This window comes from Meriones unguiculatus, chromosome 9 (assembly GCF_030254825.1).
Source record: "Meriones unguiculatus strain TT.TT164.6M chromosome 9, Bangor_MerUng_6.1, whole genome shotgun sequence".
Lineage (NCBI taxonomy): Eukaryota > Metazoa > Chordata > Mammalia > Rodentia > Muridae > Meriones > Meriones unguiculatus.
Genome location: NC_083357.1, coordinates 11916934 through 11938596, shown reverse-complemented (window position 1 = coordinate 11938596; position 21663 = coordinate 11916934). Strand labels below are relative to the sequence as shown.

The 21663-nt window shown below is 46.6% G+C and overlaps 1 protein-coding gene across 1 annotated transcript in view; it reads right to left on the bottom strand.

The window, feature by feature from the left end:
* Positions 1–8226: 8226 nt before the first annotated feature.
* The window catches only part of Antxrl (ANTXR like), a 35345-nt gene continuing 21908 nt past the window's right edge, over positions 8227–21663 (bottom strand). Inside the window, exons 11-17 of the mRNA XM_060391691.1 lie at positions 18758–18856; positions 17281–17350; positions 16644–16734; positions 14175–14213; positions 13030–13194; positions 11483–11563; positions 8227–8631 (exon numbers count right to left, since the gene is read on the bottom strand). Coding sequence (XP_060247674.1) covers positions 8227–8631; positions 11483–11563; positions 13030–13194; positions 14175–14213; positions 16644–16734; positions 17281–17350; positions 18758–18856 — 950 coding nt within the window. The remainder of the gene's footprint in view (positions 8632–11482; positions 11564–13029; positions 13195–14174; positions 14214–16643; positions 16735–17280; positions 17351–18757; positions 18857–21663) is intronic.

The window sequence follows — 21663 nt, the reverse complement described above, 5'->3', positions numbered from 1 at the left end:
GAAGGGAGAGAAGAAGGAAAGAAAGAAAAAAAATCTAAACACTACACTAACGTATGACCGGCACAAGATTTTAATCTCTTTGCTTCTTGTATCTTGTTTCTTGACTCTCCTCGTTTAGATGCTGAGGATTTCCCCCTCCTGAATTCTCTTCTGAAAAAAACAAAACAAAACAAAACAAAACAAAACAAAAAAAAAACTCCCACAGAGCGCAAGGATTCTGGGTGGACGAAGGGGCTCCAGAGGGAGTTTTGCTGGAACCTGTTAAACTCCATCAGCTGCAATGGGCTGTAATGTTCATGTCTCACTGCAGACTTGGAGCAGAGATTTCCCCACAGTGTCCATCTGAGGCCTTTTGAGCTATGTCATGAAGAGGAATGAGGTTTTTGGTTCTGTTTCAGGAAGTTGGGTTTGGGGTAGGATTAGCCCTCTCTAGCTCCAACTTTTTGGGCATACATATTACAATTCTAAAGCCTGGCAGGCAGCATTTTATCCCTTTAGACAAAAGCTCTGTCCTTTTTTAATTTTTATTTTTTGAGACAGAGTCTTTCTACCAAGCCATGGCTGTCCTGGAACTCATTTGTAGGCCACCCTGGCCTGGAACTCACAGAGATCCACCTGCATCTGCTCCTTCGTGCTAGGCTCAAAGGTGTAAACCAACACACCCGGCCTGTCCTTAGTCCTTTAAGCAATCATTCAATAATTTGGATTTAAGTTTCTTTCATTATAATATGCCTTACAAATTTTCTGACCTTGGAAATTTGATCTTTTGCTTTCAGCTAATTCTGCATTGGTGAGTTGTATTCAGCATCGAGGCTTTGGCTAGGCTGGTAAGCATCAGGCTATGTTAGTGGTTGGTAGACAAACATCTCTGGTGTTTGTTTTCCACTGGTGGCCTTCAGTAGCCCAGGACAGGCACAGAATAGGCAAACAATTGTCTCCATCCGTCTGGATCTGAAGTTTTAACCTGATCACGGACACAAGAAAATGAACCACAAACCAGGTGTGGTGACTCAGATCTACAAGCTCAACCCCCAGGAAGCTGAGACAGCAGGGTAGCCTGGGCTATAATAGTGAGTGCCAGGTCAACCTAAGCTATAAAATGTGACTGTTTTAAAGTAAGATGAGGAAGGGGTGGCTGGGGAAAACCCAGAGACATTTAGCATGTTGGAGTAAGAGTAGGCACGAGCTTACTCAGGGGTGGCACTGGGGAGAGAATGGGGGTGTGGTTGAGTTGAAGGTCAAAATAAACTTACAGAAATTATGGGGTGGGAGTAAATATTTACAAATTGTACAAATTGGAAGGTTCCGTGGAGCTGATCAACAGATATCTGAGCTGTGCGTTCAGCAGAGGGCCAAATTCGAGACCCAGCTGAGTGTGGGGGAGGAAGATAACAGAGCAGTGGTTCAAAACCACAGCTGATGGATAATCACAAGTGTTGAGGTACCCTGAACACTGGCTGGATGCAGGTCACGTGACCCAAGTGCCCAAGTCTCCCAGAATGAGAAAGAGATGGAAGATGTTGGGAGAAATGAAGAGGCAGGACTCTTTGATGGACACTTGATTGTAGAAGATCCAGAACTCCAGTTCATCAGCCCTGTAAAGAGGATGGAGCTGGCTCAGGGTTGGTGGTTCCCAGCTATGCTCTGCTGTGTGTTTGGTTGGAGTCTGTGTGATTTGGGGGCTTAGGGCGGTGCAGGGTGCTGCTTGCAGGCATTGCCGGACTCTTGACATTTTAAAGAAACATACCCAGAAAGGGGAAATTAGTTATAACCATTAGAACTGTGGTACAAAGTCAGCTAAGTGATGAGACAAAGAAAGGTCTCCATTGTATTTGGCCCAGTGGAATGTGGCTTAGTGGACAAATGTGAGCTCTGGGTGCCACCTTCTGGAATAGTGTAGCATTAACACCAGCTCCTTTATCTTCATTCTCCAAATTTCATAACGATGCCTGGGCACAGAATGTAGAATGGACAGCACATAATGTAGAATTCTTAAGGTTACCAAGCAGAATAGGCAGGGGTGAAGGGTATACAGGAGACACTCTCAGTCCCCTCTGTCCCCAGGGCAGTTTCTATGGATGTGGCTTGTGACCACCTTGTAAACTGAGCCCTGGTCTCTTTCTTGCCTGTCAAGTCCCACTAGGTCCATAGCTCTCTGGGTTCCTTCCTGAGACTCTCAACTCACCTTCAGGCAACAGGAAAATGGAAAAGAAACTTGCAGGAATTTTAGTCACAAGGGATTACCTCTCTGAGTTTTAGACTTCTAAGTTAACTCCAGGCTCTTGAGGTGAACCTTGGTCTTCTAGTCTTGGTGTCCTTATCATGCCCAAACTGCCACAAGCTCAGGGTCACTACTCGCTCATTTGTCCAAGGAGATAATATGTCTCCTCTCACAACCTTGCAGCCTGGCCTGAAATGCTGGGCCCCAGCTACTCTGGCCCCATATATTTGTCATGTGACAGAAAGCTGAGGAGCACACTTTGATCTGAAATGTCTGTCCTCCAGAGTTAGGGACCCACAAAGCCCTGCTGTCAAGGTACTGGCCAAGGCAGCTCAGGGAAACCAATGCAGTAAAGATGCTGTTGGCAACACAGACCCATATATATTTTTTAAGATTTTTCTCATAAAATATATTTTATCGTTTTTCTCTCCCCCCATTCTTACCAGATCCGCATTTCCCTACCCTTCCAACTTCATATTCTTTATTTAAACAAACAAACCCAAAACCCAAGAAACACACACACACAACTCTACAAAAGAGAAATAAAAATAAACAAGCAGAAGGCCAATAAGGTTTAAAAAAAATACCCAGACAAAGCAAAATGAGGCAAAATATCTACAAAAATCCTGGTGCATTTGTTTTGTGTTTGCCAAGTATTTCTGGGTGTGTGGCCTGCCCCAAAGTATGTTAACATACCTAGTGAGACTCCATTGGAGAAAGGCAATTTTTTCTTTGCCAGTGGGTACCAATTATAGCTTCTTAGTTAGAGGTGGGAACCTGTGTTTGCTTCCCCCTTTCAGTGCTAGGACTTTCTGGCTGGAACTTGTACAGGCCTTATAAATGCTACAACAGTTTCTGTGAGTTCATATACAAGTGCTGTTTCTTGAGCACAAGGGGTGGAACTTTCCCAGTCTCCCCACTTCCTGTCCTTAGCCCCCCCTTTTTCAGATTATCAATATTTTATTATTATCAAATTTATGTGTATTTTTAAATTAAATTTTTATTTTTTTATATTAATTACAGTTTATTCACTTTGTATCCTAGCTGTAGCTACCTCCTTTATTCCCTCCCAATCCCACCCTCCCTCCCTCATCTCCTCCCATTCCCCTCTCCACTGATAGGGGAGGTCCTCCTCCCCTTCCACCTGATCCTAGCTGCCATGGGCTGACCCAGCTGGGAGTCCCTCACCTGTGGGAGAATCAGGTGTTCAGATATCAGATTAGGCACAGATAGGTGAAATGACAGAGACCACACCAGGTAGTGTTGGTTTGGATCTACTGCACTTTACTGAAGTCAAGCCAACACTTATATAGTGATTACATAAAGAAGCACCTGAAGTTGACATACTTCCTGGAGCATTCAGACTTTTTACCAACAATACAAAGTTTACATTTTAACTGAAAGAGTAACCTGGTAGAAGCAGTGTCTATAAAAAATCTTGGCCTAAAAGCTTTTAATCAAAGCAAATACAAAACCTTAAACTAGTGGTGTTTACGCAGTTTACTGCTACTAATTAGTGAGTGGAAGGCCAGGGGCTGTCATTGCCCTCAGAACCAAGTTGGCTAAAGATTTTACAACCCCCCTAGAGGTAAGCATAGAAGGGAATTCCTCCTGTTTGTCTTGCTAAGGATTTACACTCCGTAAACTCATAGTATAATATAAAACTCTCTGACCTCCTATGTTTGCCTATCTTCTTTCTGCCTCATCATAAACACCTGTGTTTGGTAATGGTTTTGTAGTCGCTTTACTGCAGTGGGAATATCCAGAGCATTTATCCTAACAGATCCTTATTAAATATTTTCTTTAGAAAGCCCTAAAACTCTTGTCCCTTTACTACCTACAATGTTTGGTTTTTCCACAAGCAATTCCTGATGCTGAATCTGATTTATTACCTCTCCTAAAATTTTATTTTCCTTCCACTTTTATTTGTAAAGCTTTTAGTAATCTATCAGAAATGTGTTTCCTTGAATAGTTAATTGTGCTGTTCCAAGAATCATAGAGAAACAGCAAAAAAGCTCATCAATCCAATCTTGCAATTGAGTAAGTGTGGGCTCTCAGAATACGTGTTTTTGGCTTAGGTGGCCATGTTAGGGTTCTTGCCAGGGACCTCCAGGGAGCTTATTTCCGAAGAAAACGTATCTCCCACCTAGTAGCACAATCTATTGATATGCTACACAGAGGACGCTGGAGAGGGTGTAGCACCTAGCCGATCAGGTCTCATCAGGACTGGCTGCAATGTCCTCCTCTGTGGCCTGGCAAGGCTGCTCCCCCCTCAGGGAGGGGAGTGGTGGTCAAAGAGCCAGCCACTGAGTTCATGTCAGAGACAGTCCCTGTTCCCCTTACTAGGGAACCCACTTGGATACTGAGCTGCCATGGGCTACATCTGAGCAGGGGTTCCAGGTTATATCCATGAAAGGTCCTTGGTTGGAGTATCAGTCTCATAAAAGACCCTTCGGCCCAGATTTTTTGGTTCTGTTGCTCTCCTTATGGAGCTTCTGTCCAAGATGTCTAAGCGGTTAAGAGTACTGTCTGCTCTTCCAAAGGTCCTGAGTTCAATTCCCAGCAACGACATGGTGGCTCATGACCTTCTATAATGAGATCTGATGCCCTCTTCTGGTTTGTAGGCATACATGCAGGCAGAGTACTGTATAAATAATAAGTAAATAAATAAATCTTAAAAAAAAAACCAAAACCACAAAAACTGCTTAGCCCTATTCTCTATGCAAGACCCAGTTTGTAGGATGGAGGCAGCAGGTGGGTATGGGACTCTGACAGGAGCTGCTGTGCTTGGGTGGGTGCTTGTTGTGGCCTCTTTCTGCCTGCACAGCTCTCAGCTGCCTGGGGCATATCATGAAATGTGGATGGGAGAGAACAGGAGAGAAATATGTGCACTGACAGGGCTTGGGTCAGGTTCTTCATCATGTCGAAGACCACTTTGGAGACACCTGCTCAGTCTGTGGCCATAGCCTCAAAATTACACCCTTCCCCTGGGCATTGTTCCCATGGGCATTCCCCAGGTGACAAGATGGAGATATAGCTGCGAGCTGGGGTTGCATTCTGAAGTGGCCTGTAGAGTTTCAGCAAACTTTCTGTTTTACCTAAGAGATTCAAGATAGAAATAGAGTTCTTTATAAATGGAATAATTTTTATCTGGGGTATCCTCCTTCTCCAGTCTTGTGGAAAAAGTCTTGTGGCCAAGAAGGTACCATCCATCCATCCTATGGCTTCCCTCCTGTCACCCAGTGTCCAGACTGCAAGGATATTTCAGTTCAGATACCTCTAGAGGGGCTGGATCTCTGGGCCTGGTCATACTTTGATACCTTATGGTGTTTGTTAAAATGTAGATGACTTCTTTATAATCCCTGACTTCTGCCTCCCTCCCTCCCTTTACTCACCATTCAGAGACACTGCCACCTTTTAGAAGCTTCAGTCCTGAAAGATGTAGGGAGGTTACTCCAGACCCATTACTTTCTACTGGGTCTGGTCATTCTGACAGCTGTAATAAGCTACCATAAACTGTGTGGTTTATAAACAACAGGAATTTGCCACTCACACCTCTGGAGGGCGAAGTCCAAGGTCAAGGCAGACTAGTGTCCACTACTGTTCTGTGGCTCTGACTATGCTCTCATGTGACAGATGCCCCAAGCCATGAATCCCACCGATGGGTTTCTGTTCTTGTGACCCAGTCACACTCTATAGCCTCATGCCACACTGTGAGGATAGGAATTTCCACACAAGTATTTCAAGGGGTCAGGACAAATTCAGACCACAGTATAAGCTGGCTGGGGTTCTTGTTCCCTCTCTCCTCCCCAGGGCAGACATAGAGCTTCTCCCCCTCTCTATCTTTATGAGCCCATCATATTAGTGTTAACACTCTCTTCTCATACATGCCTTACTGATCCATCACTTATGCTTCTCTGGGGAATCTTAGCCAATAAAAATGACAAGCAGCTCACTACTTGCCTGTTTGGAATGTGAAGTAGAGAACAGAATGAAGGCATGGGAAAAAGAAAAAGGGAAGGAGGGGGAAAAAGGAGAGGGGGGGAAAGAGACAGAAAGGGAAGGGGAGAGAGAGGGACTTTGAATGATTACTTTATCCATTACCTTAGCTATCCAGACTTCTACATTCTGGGCCAATGCTGGTGCAGAGACAAAGGACAGAACAACTGCACTAGAACTCCTGTGTGAACAGAAGCTCCTGTTGACTGTGAAGGTATACAAGTGTGCTTGTAGAGGGACACTGCACTGTTTCTGCCAGAGGTGTGAGGGACACTCTGGATTCAAGGTGCCCAAACAGGGGTCCAGGATGAGAGATTATGCAAAGCAATGGGAAGGAAGTTCTGAACAATACAGCTCCGGAAGAACCCTCTACCCTTGGGGACAAGGACAAAGACCCCAGGATGCACTCACAGGCAGCTTCTTTGTGCTAATTCTTGGTTTCCTCCTTAAAGGTCCTAAGATCTTGGGAAAGCACCTATAAATGCTCAGAGCAGAGGATCATTTCCTCTGTTGAGAAGGAGGGAACAACCAATCTCACAAAATACTGGTGAAGATACCATCATTCACTGGTGGTGCCTCAGACACGTGGGCAGACTAAAGACAAAGCTAGGTGGACAGACACCCATAAGTTCTGCTACCATACCCCCTAGCTTCCAGGCTGAGGGTCAAGCATTGAGGATGAGTATCAAGGCCACATCTTCACTCTGGAAGTTCTAGCTGATAAGTGACCGGCCTCTAATTGCTAAGGCCAGGGACCCACAGGATAGTCACAGAATTTGGGGCTGCAGGCAGAAGGCTGGCCACTAAGGCCTAACCCAGCCTGTTCCACCCTGTCATATTCTTGCTGCAGCACATGTCTTCAGCAATAGGAGAGGGTCAGGGGTATCTGAGTACATACCTTGTCACCAGCAACCTCTGTTCCAATTTGCCCTGACTCCTCCCATAGGAGACGTTTGATTAACAGTGGAAAACAGCTACCAGAAATAAGAGAGGACTGGAAGGGTCAGAGAGGCTTAGATCCCATCCAGGCAAAATTTGGGACTCAGGTAGGTAGCCTGAGTTACAGTTAAGGGCAGGACAAGGCAGGGATAAGGAACAGAAAGACCTTGAGTGAGTACTTTAAAGGTCAGAGTTATGCAAGGAAGAGAAAAAGCCCACATAAAACTCTTCACACAGCACAAAGCATTCCAGGATAGCTTTAATTCGGAAAACATGGAGGACGGTACAACCATCATTTTCACAGAGTCAATCAGTATCAGTTACAGGGGAAGGTGTGGCATGTCTTCACCTGTATTTGCCTTAGAGAAATTCAACTACAACGCTGGAGTACAACCTTCAGGGAAACGGAACACATGGAAAGCTGCCATTTAATTAACGGTCGAGATTTGGGACAGCTGGATAGCCTGTGTCATGACTTTTCTGGGGAGTCTTCAGAGCATCCTGGGGTCCCTCCTTGGGTCCTCATGCTGGTGTACCTGGTTCCTTTGGGATCACACAGCCCTGGTGCGTGTCGAAGCCCGATTCAGAGGACACACAGGTAAGGTTTGCCTGATCTCATAAAGTTCAGAGGCTCTCTTGGATAGGGGGAGCACATGGCCTATCTAGAAAGGGAGGTCTTGCTTCCAGGGGGCTTTATTTCCTCCTAGGACACATTCAGAATTCAAGGATCTAGGAAATGGAAGCCAGGAGCATGCAATCCAGATGAAGAATTTAAGTACACTTTTCTTTGCAAAAACTTAGGGAAAGGGACACGGGAGAGTATTTAAAGATGGGGAGGGGCTGTTTCTCAGAGACCCTTGTGGAAGATCCCATTTGTACCGGCCTTTGCGGAGTGGGAGGAGGTGGGGCCAGGGGGTTCTGTCCCGGGACAAGCAGCATGATCCCCCTCTGCCGGTGAGCATCTCCCTAGGCGTGTGGAGCGTGCCGATCAGCAGCCAACCCGAGTTCTCGCCACAACCTAAGACCCGCTACGCGTGTCAGTACAACAAACCAAAGCCGCTTAAACTTTAGAAATGTGCTCTTTTAGAGGTTGGGCGCTGAGGGCGGATGCGACAAAGGGATTCTATAGATTGGCGGGCGTGGGGAGGAAGCAGAGGTAACATCCTGGAGGGAGACTTGGAACACCGGGCTGGGCTCGGGGACTGTGAATAGTTGAGAGGGTAGAACTCCTGATGGGGTGAGTGGGTCGGAGAGCACGTAGTCTGTGCAGCAGGGAGACATTCTCGGTTGGCTGGAAGGCACATATTTGGGGTGCAGGTTGCCTGAGGGATGTTGAAACACTCTGCATTGGGTTGAAAAACAATCCTTGAGGTGTATGGTGTTTGTGGGATATGGAAATAGTCTCTTTTGGGATGAGGGCAGGAGGCCTGTGGGCAGCTGGGATTCATGACAGTGACGTTGGCACATCTCCCCTGGAGGAAGGAGGAAAAAAAAAAGGAGGTCATAGAGATGTCACTGGAATTGGGCCAGAAGGCTGACTTTGCCTGACTTAAGGTGGTGAATTAAGGGCTCAATTGACAGTGCTGGCCTTGTTGATGCTCCTTTGAATCAAATCAAATCATAATCAACATGGAGTTGCTTATGCCAAGTCCTAATATAAACTAAGATTAATATAGGGAAAACTGAGTATTTATGAAGGAAGAAATTTCATTCATATAGAAAAACTATCACAAAATGCTGCTAGGACCACATTGCCCAAAGACCACCACAAAGTTTTCACATCAATGGCTGTACATACATAGCAACCCAAACGCCTAAAGACACATTGCCTTTTAAATACCTTACACAAAAATATGTGTGCAAGGACATCTACCTATTAATGGTGTTCAAAGATAAAGTGGTGCCATTGCCAGCTTTGTTCTTGATCCTTTAATATCCTTTTATGATACCTTGTGGCCAAAGGTTATTGTCTCAAAGCAACTTGTGTGAACCTTTAATTTTGCCTTTAAAGTTTTCCTTTATCATAGCCCTTTTAATATGTACAGAGCTTGGTATGGAATGTGGGATCCCCATTGCAGCACCCCAGTACTCACAAACAAATTATTATCTTTAGGGGATTTCTCTGATTGTTGATTGATTCAGTCCATATTAGTAAAGTCCCCTTTGACTTGACCGTTTTAAATAAGTTCCCTTAAAGAACCTGGCATCTGCCTTAGTACTGTGAACAATTTTCTACAAACCACTTCTAGTTTTATCACAAGTATCTTCCTGGTTCCTATGAACTTACAAGTATGTCTGCAAGAGCTTCGAAGGACCTCAGGATTGCTTGTTTCTGGCAGATTCATTCTTAGCTTCACAGGTCTAATTATTTTGTTTCCTCTGCACGGTTAAGATGCTGTGGAAATCTTATTTCTATTTGTTTTGTTTATGTGTGTCTGTAAATAATTGGTCTCTTTCATATCTTGTTTATTTCTGAACTTCAAGAACAAAATATTGGGCTAAATGGTTACTTTAGGGCCCATGAGGTGTGTTCATACCTCACAAACACTGTGCATATATCACATTTTAGAGTGTAAGTTGTACTGTCCAAATGTTTTCATTCATCATGAGACCTGGATTCAGAAGGGTCAGTTCACAACCTGGCTGTACCACTAAATAACCTTGCTACCGTGATCTCCAAACTAAATGCCAGTGCCTCAGTTTCCCCAGATGTGTAGATAGCAGGACAGAGAAGGAGGCATGCACAGAGTAAGAATCCTGGAGCAGGGCAGGACGGTGCTGGTCTAAGAGCTCCTGACTGACAGCTGAAAAGTTTCTTGACTTTGAAGGGTCTCTAGTTTCATTCCAACAAGAATGTTGTTGGTTTGGTTAGTCATTAGCTTATGGGAAGTACTTAGAACATGTCTATCTAAACGGAAGTTAGAGTTTTTCTGAGGCACTTTTAAGAATGAAAGGAAGTCCAGGCTCTAAGCAGCTCCTGTGGGTGTGAACATAGAATGACGAGAGGGGCTGGGAGCATCCTGTCATTATTGTAGACATTCTTTCTGTTCAGGAGGACAGAGTGAGATTTCCCACAGTTAGCCCTATTTCTTTGACTGATTTAGGAGACCTGTTTCCCGTCAGATTAATAGGCACAGAGATAAAACACAGAATGAAGAGAACCGAGACCTCAGTGTGTTTGGCTCAAGATTCACGAACTGGGTTGGATTTTGTATGTATTTATTAAGAAGATGGTGCCAACTGGACAAATTCCTTTAGAAGTTGAAGGCCATGTGGCAGACACCCATTTCATGAAAGTTAAAAAAGTAAACAAAACCACTTCTGCTACAAAAATGCCCAGGTGTTCGATAAGCTGAAACTTCTAGAGAATTTCCTGGGTTATGATTTGTTAAGGCACAAAAGCATGTGACTCAAAAAAGCATGTGACTGGCACAAACAAGCAGCTAAAGCTAGGAAGCAGTCCCTCCCAAATTCAAGGCCAGGGCCCCTCTGTGCAGGTTCATTAACTTTCTGAAACCCCTTCAAGTTCACATGCCTGCATGCCATTTCCAGCCAGAAACATGAGCTTAGAAACAGCCTTCCCCCTCTGCTTGGCACAAAGAGGCAAGAAGAGGCACCCCCCAGTTCCACCAGGATCTTATCCCTATTTCTTTTGTTGCCTATCAGAAGGAAGCCCTGGGTGAGGGGCCTTCAAGAAAGGTGGCATGGAACACACAAGTGGCCTGTAATGGGAGATGGCATGAGCAGGGACCCTGAGTGCTGCCTCAGCTCCCTGCTGCTAGGCTGGGCTTAAGGTCCCCAAACAGTTTGTAAATGGTTTCCCACTTAGAAAGTATTTTTTGTTCAGGCAGAAAACCAGCCAGGTGATACATCCCAGAACTTCCTTTATGCAGGAACCTGGCTGAGCTGGCCGAGTGAGCTGGGCTATTGTTGGTTCTACAGATACAAGCCTAATGCTATAGGCTGACTGTTCTGCAGAAAGCTTTAGGTCCCAGCTGAAGCCCTCCTTTGTCCATGCCCTAAACTATTTCCAGCTGACACCTTTATTTGTCCCTTCAGGGGGTGAATCAGTTGAAAGCTTACTTTGTTCCTTAAGTAGAGCAACAGGTCCCAGCTGACATCCAACTTTGTACTCTTTGGGGGACTTCAGGTCCCATGTAACACTTATTTCACATTGCCCCCCTGAAGAGACCTAGCAGTCCCAGCTAGCACCTACTCATTTTGATGCATGGCTCACATTAAACTGCGGAACCATAACACCGAAAGCTTAAAATGTGAAGAGTGGCCCTTCTGCGCCTTGGAGATTCCCTCTGTCTGGCTCACCTGCACCGTGGGTTGATAGCACATCATTGGCATCTGGGGGCAGCTTGGCTGAAAGTAGTTGCAGCACGTGTCTGGGCTTCCCTGCAAAGCAGATGTGACCATGAGCAAGCAGACTGGCCTGGGAGCTACCCCTGCAGGGACACTGGGGTCTGCATTACCTACAATTCTGTCAGCATGGGCCTAAGAAGACAAAATCCATACCCTCTCCACCTTCTCAGAGGGACCAGAATAAAGAATTGGGTATCTGGAGTGGTCACTGCAGGGCACAGAGAATTCGGAACAATCAGGGACAGAACAGTGTTTCCAATGAGAAAAGATGTCAGGCTCTGGCTTTGGAGTAGTTTGGAGGGTTGTGTGGTGGCACACAGAGGTCTCCATGGGAGCTATGGGTTTTGTGAAGGCTCTGGGTAGAAGGCCTGAGAAGAGGAAAATGCCAGAACTTGGGCCATATAGATTAACTAGGCAAGAAGCTCATGTCTCATTCAGGTGTCAGCTATGATGGGCCAGGCTAGTGTAAAGGAAGGCAGAGAGGCCAGAAGAACCCTAGGCCTAATTGTAGAGAATCTCATGGTCTCAGCCCTGAAGCTCAGACCCCTTGGACCCTATAGAGTGGGTGGAGCCACTAGCAGACGCCATTTCTCTCTCAGGAGACCTGTGTTGGTTTCTCTGTAGTTTGCAGGCAGGGAATGGCAGGCAGGGCTCTCAGATGGCCTTGGTGATTGCAGAAAACTTAGAAGCTCTTAGGAGGAAGCAATGGGCCCACCACAGACAGAGGCAGAGTAGGGAAGAAGCCTACAAGAGGAAGACTGTAAAGCCAGGAAGGAATTAGGGCCTTTTTCTTCCTTTTCCTTGTCTTTGTAGGATCTCCATACTGGGGTCTAGGACTGCTGCCTATCTTCTTCCTTTCTTGGGGTGGCCTGGGCCTCTTGGAAGGAGGTCCTTCAGCTGAATGGCTCTTTGCCTCCTGGGGCTCAACTCTATACAACAAGCTTATGATGTTCCTTGAAACATTCATGTCAAGTACTTTCATCTTATAACTCTTTGCCCACCTCAGTGGACATCAGGACTACTGGATAAGCTCTGCTACTTACGTATGAAGAGCCTTGATTCAGGATGGCCAGGGCCACTGGCATTTGACCAGTTTTCATGGACAGACAGTAGCTTGTGACTGGTTCTTTCTGTTTTTATTGTATCTGATCTTGCAAGATACACCCATTATATCTTGGCTCATTCATCCAGTGAATGAAGATGGCATCAAAAACATTTTTGGGGCTGAGACAAAGACATGGGAGCCAAAGACTGGCAGGACAGGACATGGTGCCTATGTCCAGAGAACTGGACACTGCCAAAGAGGGATCGAAGCATTTGTAGCTCCCTTCCATGTGCTGCTCTCCTCCAGCCATCAGAGACAGGGATCCAGGTGTCCTCCAACATAAAGTGATACATGTCCTGTATCGGTCCCACACTCAGACCTTTGCAGTGATGATTGACTATGTCTGCCATCCCCAGCCAAACCTAAGTCCACAGCCTGCCCATCCCCCAGTCACCTGCATCCTTCTGTTCCCACAGCCACAGCAGGCAACTATCACAGTAGGTCTTGGGTTGACAGGTAATGGAGCTGCAAAAGGAGGAGGTGGAGGAGGAGGTGGAGGAGGAGGTGGAGGAGGAGGGGGTGGTGATTCATGTGGGTCCCGGCACACTTCTTCTGGCTTCTAAAAGGGAAAAGAACTGGTCTGTGTCTTGTCTGCAGCTCCTTGAATAGAAGCACAGTGTCCCTTGCGTAGCATCAGCTAATGTGGAGTAAGTGGAAGGCTGTAACCCACACCGTGGGGAGGTCATTCATAAGAAGAATAACCAAAGGCTTTCTGGTTTGCAGATATTGAGCTTCTTGAAGTGCTGATAGCCCACTTCTGTGCTCTTGTTTCTCCAGAGGCCACTCTTGCTGAGAAGCCTAGCCTGAAGGCTGCGCAGAGGGTGGAGCCCCCTGAGCTCTGGCTTTTACAGAGACAGCCTCCCCAGGCTACTCTGCAGCTAACAATGTCCCACATGGGCAGGGGGGCTGTGACTACCCCAGCACAGGCCCAGGTCCAGGTGCTGCCTCCTCTAGCCTTTCACTACTTCTTCTGGGCCCTACCTCCAAAGAAGGCACAGTGGTTTTCTCATTTGGTCCCTGTGCCCAGCTGGGACATCCCTCATAGCTCAGAGCCCATTAGCATATCCTCTGTTTTCCCCAGCCCTGACCTCAGTGTAAACAACTTGGCCCTCTAAACAGATGATAAAGACAAGTAGGTGTAAAAGAAGCCCCAAAGTATCTGATCCTGGAGACAGAGACCTGGATCTGACACATTTCTAAGAACCAATTTTCTATTCTAAGAACCAATTTTCAACCTGAGCATTTTATAGAGAGTCCTATGACATCCACTGAAAGGCACCAATTCCTTAATGGACACTGCAAGTGCTACAACAGGTAGCTGAAGTGCTGATCATGCTACCAAAGCCCTGACTGGGGAATTCTGGGAGTCTGCAATGATGTTGTCTGAGTGACATTATTTTGAGTCCCACATAATTTTTGATCTGCATTCTCCTTATTCACCGCCACAGTAGTGAAAGAGTCTGTGCCTAGGCTTCATGACACCTCTTGAAGGTCAGCGTAGTGTTGCCTGCCTCTTGCTCCAACCCTCCCCCAACTCACCTTCCCTGGATGTGGCCGAGGTGGTTGCGGCTTCTTACGCTGAAACATGAAACAGACAGAAGTGAGCTGGAGTGGGCAGGGTGGGCTCTGCCTTGGCCCTGCAGACAGAAGGGACTCTGGCTTGGAGCAGGGAGACAACATGGGCTTGGACGTGTCTGTGTGGGTGCTCAGTGCCTGCAGTGCTGTGTTCAGCTCCATCTGGCCCGAAGCAGCCCCATCTCTCTCTGGTAGGAGGTAGGCCATCTGAACCGAGGTGCCCATCCCTGAAGAGGCCCATAGCTGGAGCGCTGCACAAGTGCCCCAGCCCTGACTGAGGTGGAGCCCTCACTCACCCTTTTCCTTTAGCCTATGTGCACCTTCTGGGGCCTCCCCACACTCTAGTTTCATCCCCAGATTTCTCTGTGCATTGTGCCGCTGGGAGTAGATGGGCCCTTACAACCTCTGTGTTCCATGCTGTACCCTGGGGCCTCTATTTCCTTTTCTTTCTCCAGCTCTCTGGAAGAGTCCTTCCATCCTAGCTCACCAGCTCTTCTGCCTTTTCCCACCCTGTCCGAGAATGCCAGTGCCATCCTTGGATCCTGATCTGCTTTAGCCAAGCCCCAGTTCCATCTCTGGATGGGCAGCATTTCACCCTTGAGCCTGAACAGTGACTGAAGTTTTTGGTGAGGCAGGGTGGTTCTGCTTTTTCCCTGTGTCTCTGCAACCCATCGTGGGGCTCTATATGATATACTTGGGTCAGAAATGGAGCTGGTGTTAAGGGTAGGTCTGGCCTAGGGGTTCCTAATCCTGTCTGACAGGATTAGGACACCTCTCAGGGTCCCTGGCATCGCATGGGGGGTCCTGTCCTGACATATAGGGCACCCAGGAGGTTTTGTCCACATGAGGCCTGTGGATGAACTGCTGATATAAGATTGCTTTGGTTTAAGGGTGCTGGCGTGGCATCTTTCCAGGGGTGCGGTGGAGCAACTGAATTCCTGTGTCAGCTAGGCTGTAGGCTTCTTAGAACCCAGGCTGGTGTAGGATTATTCCAAATTAAGAGTTTGTGCCTCCTCTGGATGATGCAAGGACTTTGGAACAGATGGGAAATTGCTAGCAGGCTGGGTTATATAGCACTGCCACATGACACCATTCTTTGGAGACCAGGCAATGTGTGTAGGTACCAGGGCAAGAGGGTAGGGGTGGGTGGGTGCTTACCTTGGCACAGCAAAACTTCCAACAGCAGACTAACAGGAGTATGACTAACAGAAAGGCTGGCAGGAGGAGCAGCAACTTCCAGTTGAAGTCAGTTTTGCTTCCTGGTGAGTTTGCGCGCATAACATTGATTTCTTTTTTGATATGGTCGACTGTGCCTTGGACTATGCCCAGGATTGAGCCTTTTTTCTGTTGCTGGTCGGGTGTAGCTCTGACCGTATCTACCTGTGGTTGATAGCAACAGTGGCTTCTTCCCCTGTGCCCACCTCTTGCTTCCTATTTGTCTACACACTTTCTTCACCCAGCCTGCCTAGACACAAGGGGCTACAGTAGGGTTGGTGGCCTAGTCTGGTCCTCTCAACAGGCAGCCTGCCTTTCCTCTCTTTCCAGCCCTGAACCTAGGAGAGGATGACTCAGGATCTTCCATGGTCTGAGGATATCCGTTCTCACAGGGGTCTTGACTGACAGAACACTAGGTTGTAGGTGATTGGATCTCTGGGAGAAGGTTGGATGACTGTGCCACTAAAGAGGTAGGGCCAGGAGATGTGGTTCTACCATCCAAGGCTGATCCCAATATCTCCCAGCTCTGCTGAAGAAGCTCACTTCTACTCTCTCTGAATCTCGAGAGGAACTCAAGGGTTGTCACAGTGGACACAGAACTTCTTCTCTGGGGCTCACTACCATGTCACACTGAACTGGACTCAGGCCTTGAAAGACAGATGTAGAGCTGGACAGGTGGCACTCATTTTCCTCCTTAGGGGCCCTGGCTGAGCTGAGTCCACCTGCCTGATAGCTTCCCTCACCACAGTGGGAGAGGATGCCTTGCAGGTGGTTGGCAGGTCCCCACTACAGGAGAGGATGCCCTGCAGGTAATTGATAGTAAGCCTACAGAAGGGCTGCCAGGGATGGAGAGGCGAGGGGATACGGGGGAGGCTGAGTCTACCACAAATGACAGGGGTCACCAGGCAGGTTAAGGGCAGTGGAGAAGCTTAAGCAGATTTGGGTTCATATCAGTTGCTGGGGATCTGATGCCCTGACACATGCCCTTGACTGCTGTGGTGGCAACTCTGGATTCCTGGGCCTGGATCATCCACGCAGAAGTGTCATATGCCCTTCATGTCCTGAACAGTTTCTTGTAGAAAGCCTCTAGCTATTCTAGGTGGCTCTTCTAGAAACTGCTGCAGACAACCCAGGTGTTCATGGCTACCTTCAGGCCCTCCACCCCCTTTGACTATCTTTTGACCTCTATGTGGATCTGAGTTATCCTTGGGCTCTTACCCTAGTACTCCCACAGCTGGTGCTGGTTATGATGAATTTGTTCCCAATGAAGGAGATGCCATTGTTCAGACTGACTTCAAGAGAGACTTCCCTAATGCACAGAAAAGAGACTAGCTGATGGAAAGAGCCCTGGAGACCCAGTTTACTCAGACTGTCACACATGTCAATCCTCAGTGTAACAGTGCCCAGCACTGTACTCCCTGAGAATGGACAGGTAGGCAGAGAAACTTTACTTCCGAAAGCAAAAAGAGCCAATCTCTAAAGTGTTGGTGAAGGCCGCAGACCAGGCCATAAGAGGACTGCATGTCTACGGCCATAGAGGCATGAGCTAAGGACTCAGGAGGTAGTTGAACACAGGTTTGGACCTTTGAACCTATCATCTTTTTCATCCTGCCCTCAGCAGAGCCTGGGCACTGTGTTTTCCTGAATACCACCAGGGTCACTAATAGGGGCACATAGAAGGGAAATGGAATCCATTGTGGGATGGGTGCTCTACAGCAGAGGGGACACCCCAGATTCTCCACAAGTTGATAAATGCACACCACCAAACTCTCCAGTAAGGCCTCCAGCCAGGGGCACTTTTTCAGATAAACTCCCCAATGGCCCTCCCCTAAGGCCTCCAGCAACGAGTACTTACTTTCCAGTGTGTTGTATTTTTGGTCCAGGACATGTTAAACCATCTTCATTCAGATCAGTAGGGACTTCATCTAAAAGAGAAGGACTCAAGATTATGAATATCCACTATCTCCCTGTCTGAGAGTTAATATTGGTTAATGACTGCCCACTCCCTCCTGCCTCTTTTTGTTCAAGGGCACCTAAAAAACCCCAACTCTACCCAGCACAGAACAGCACTCATACCCAAGCAGGCACATATAGCAATGGCTCCATCATCTCAGGGCTTGTTTGATAGAGATTGAGGGGAAAAGAGCAAAAACAGAAACACAGGACAACGTAAAAGACAGAGAGCAGCGGGGCATGCTGGAGTGAGGGCAGATGCTCTTTTACTGGTGATTTGTTTCTTTTTTAAAGATATGAAGTTTTATTTAAAAAAAAAAAGAAGTATTTACACATCAAACGATGCCTTTCCCAGAATTTAATTAAGGATGTTCAGTGGTGAGAGTGTTATGTATCTGGATTGTGTGGATTGTGAGTTACTGAGAGTAGGCCATGGATGCCTCAAGACAATGTACAATTCTTGGTGCTTTTGTGTTTGGTGTACCATGTCCACTGAAGTTGGTTCTGTGTGAGCTGCTGGGACTTGAGCTATGAGCAGTCAGGGAAGGATCTGAGGGTTGGTGACTCTGGGATAAGTAAAAGGCAAAGGGCGAGGCACCAAGGAAGAATCTACTAGGTGGCTGAAGGCAGTGAGTCAGAAAGTTTGGGCCCCAGGAAGAAATTTGAGCTTTACTGTTTAGTGCCATTGGATTTGTCAGGGGCTGCGGAGGCTCCAGAGGCAGTTTGGACCTAAAGGCAAGATGACATGCTGGTGCACTGCGTACAGGGATAGGCATACAGGATAAGGTACAGGAAGTGGGTGGATAGCTGTTAGTTACTGAGCTGAGGAAGGGAATAGGGATTTCTCTTTCTTTGCTTTAGGAGCCTGAGAAGAATTCTGTAACTGTGGCAGGAGAAGCCTCTCACTCCTTGACACACGTTGTCTTCCTGGCCCACTGAGCTGGGCAAAACGTCATGAACTGAGCTGTGTCCCCACCGGCTAGCCTTCCAGTTTCCCAACCCTGGTTTCCCCTCTGTACTGTAACAAAGGCTTTCTAGGCATCTTCTAGACTCAGTCTGGTGGCTGCTGCTCTGCCCCACCTGTCCATTCCAGGGTCTAGCATTTGACTCTCAAGAAGCAGAACAGAAGGTAGGCTAAATAGATGCTTTAGTGAGGACAGATCTGTGTCACGCCAGCCTCCAGATGGCTTTGGGCACTGGAGGTTTATTCTTTCTCCATGTTTGTATGAAGGCATGCCACTTGGTCCTTTTTCCATTGGCCCATGCTGCCTTTAGCTGCCCAGTATCTGCTGGACATGGTCAGCGAGAAACCATGGCTGGCTTAGAGAAATGATGTTGTGTGGTAATGTGTATTGCACAGGTACCAACGGGCTACTTACCGACGACTCTGGAATCACTGAATGTGAATCTGCAAATAACTTGCCTCTGGTCTTTTGTGTTATCAAACCCATGTCCACTAATGTTTATTTGGTAGGAATCTGCAAGAAGAACATTTACAGTTGGAATGAGGAAGGGTTGGGTGCTGTGCTCTCTCTGCTCTTAACCTTTCATGAAGGGCTACCTTGAAAATGGAATTCTCAGGGGCCCTTATGAAACACCATCAGTGTCTGAAACATCATTAGTGGGACTTGTAGGGTAAGCAAATCCTCATCTGCTGTTACTAAGTATCCATGCTAATAATGTAGCTGGGGATGGGGGTCAGGTCTTGTGCAGTCCTACTGTAATCCTTGACCCAACAAGTCCCAAGTCCACAAGAAAGTTCCAGCCTGCTCCAGAGCTGAAACCTTCCTGCTCTGAGACCTCATGCACCCACTAATCCACACGGGCACTTTAGCAGAGCAAGGGCCTTCTTTGCACAGGGGAGTGTCCAGCTCCCTACGTGATTCCTGTGGTAACATTGAGCATGAAGACTATCAGTTCTTCCCTGTGTCTATGGTATAGAAATAGAGACCCCAGGGTCAAGGGCTGGGATATAAAGAATTGCTCAAGTCCCTGGCCTCCCAAGAGAGTCCTTCATAGCAGATGGCCTGTCTCAGATACAGGCCCAGAGGCCAACACATCCTTCTTCGTCCTCACTCACTCAACTTTGCCCATTAATCTGGGGTTTAGCTAGGTCTTCTAGCAGTGGAAAAACTCCCTGACACTGACACCAATATAAAAAAGACACAGAGAGGACAGGTGGGAGGTGGTTTCATAGGCAGGGTTCAGCTACCTGTCCCTCATTTGCCTGCATAGCTGCCTGGGGCCCCGGTCCAGCTCATTCCTGTCTCTCATGTATTTCAATGCCTCAAGTTAACTATCAAGGACCCTTCTTTACAAGGGTCCTCTTCAGGCTCTGTAGCACACGGTTTGACTCAGCGCCATTTCAAACCAACAGCCAATCCTGCTTCATTTGGGGCATAAGCTTTTGTCTGGGGCTGCCCTGGGAATGAGGGCTTTGTTTTCTTTTTGACTATGAAAAACTGCCTCACTGTAGTTGCCCCTGAGTCCACAGTAGGTACAACTTTAAATTTTGATTTTGTGATCAGTTCTATTAATTAATTATGAATTGATCGGTTAACTTTAGTTCCTGATTGCAGTTTCCCCTCCCTCTTTTTTTCCAGTCCTCTCCCAACCTCCATCCACTCCTCCTCCTGTTCCTCCTTCTTTTTCTTCTTTTTTTTATCATGGGAGAAGACATTTTATTCTACTTTTCTACTACTAAAAGAGAACTAAAATATTTTCATATGAAAGTATTACTGAAATAAATTGTATAGAGAATAACATGAACTTTTATGTACTGGTGTCTTTCTCCCTCTTTTCCTTTACCATCCTTGAGTTTCTATTCATTATGCAGAATCACATCCTTTTACTAAGTTATGTATTAAAATGCAATTTGCATAGTTTATGTCTCATAATTTTATGTAAGTGCTATCATATTATTGCTATCCTAAATTTTTTTGTGTGAGATTATATTTATTGGTGATTCTATGTGTGACTCTAGACCATCTGTTTTTTAATTTTATTTTTTCTTCACCATTTATTCATTATATATCCCAATTGAAGCCCCCTCCCTCAACTCCCCCCAGCCCCACCCTTTCTCCTGTTCCTCCTATTCCCTTCCCCTAGTCCACTGAAAGGGGAAGTTCTCCACTATTGCCATCTGCCCCTAGCTTGTTAAATCTCATCAGGACTGCCTGGATCATTTTCCTCCATGGCCTGGCAAGGCTGCATCACCAGGGTTGAGTGATCAAAGGACAGTCAACCAAGTTCATGATAGAGGCAGCTCCTGCTCCCCTCACTCAGAGATCCACGTGGAGACTGAGCTGCTAATCGGCCACATCTGAGAAGGGGGTCTAGGTCCCTCTCCATGCATGGTCCTCCTTTGGTGCATCAGTCTCTGCAGGATGCCCTGGGCTCAGATCTTTTAGTTTTGTTGGTCTCCTGTCCCCACCATGTCGCTCTAATCCCACTCCTCTCTTCCTTCATAAGACTCCTGTGCTCTGCCCAAAATTTGACCCTGAGTCTCAAGCACCTGCTTCAATCCTCTGTTGGGTGAATCCTTTTAGAGGACCCTCTATAATAGGCTCCCATCCTGTTTCCTCTCTTCCACCACTTCTGGTGTTTATCCTGTTTGCCATTCTGAATGAGATTTAAGCATCCTCTCTAGTGTCCTCCTTAGTGTTTAGCTTTTTTAGGTCGGCAGATGGCTGTCCTATATTATATGGCTAATATCTGCTTATAAGTGAGTGTATACCAAGCCATCCTTTCTGTTTCTGGGTTACCTCACTCAGGATGATCTTTTCTAGTTCCATCCATTTGCCTGCAAATTTTATGATTTCCTTATTTTTAATAGCTGAGTAGTATTCCATCGTGTAGATCTACCACAATTTCTGTATCCATTCCTCCATTGATGGACATCTAGGTTTTTTCTAGATTCTGGCTATTACAAACAAAGCTGCTGTGAACATAGATGAACAAATATCCTTATTGAATGGTGAAGCATCTTTTGGGTATATGCCCAAGAGTGGTATAGCTGGATCTTGAGGTAGTGCTATTCCCAGTTTTCTGAGAAAGCTCCAAAGTGGTTGTACAAGTTTTCACTCCCACCAGCAATGGAAGAGGGTTCTTCTTTTTCCACATCTTCTCCAACATGTGTTGACACTTTGATCTTAGCCATTCTGATCAGTGTAAGATGGAATCTCAGAGTTGTTTTGATTTGCATCTCCCTGATGACTACAGGAAGTTGAACATTTCTTTAAGTGTTTCTCTGCCATTTGATATTCCTCTGTTGAAAATTCTTTGC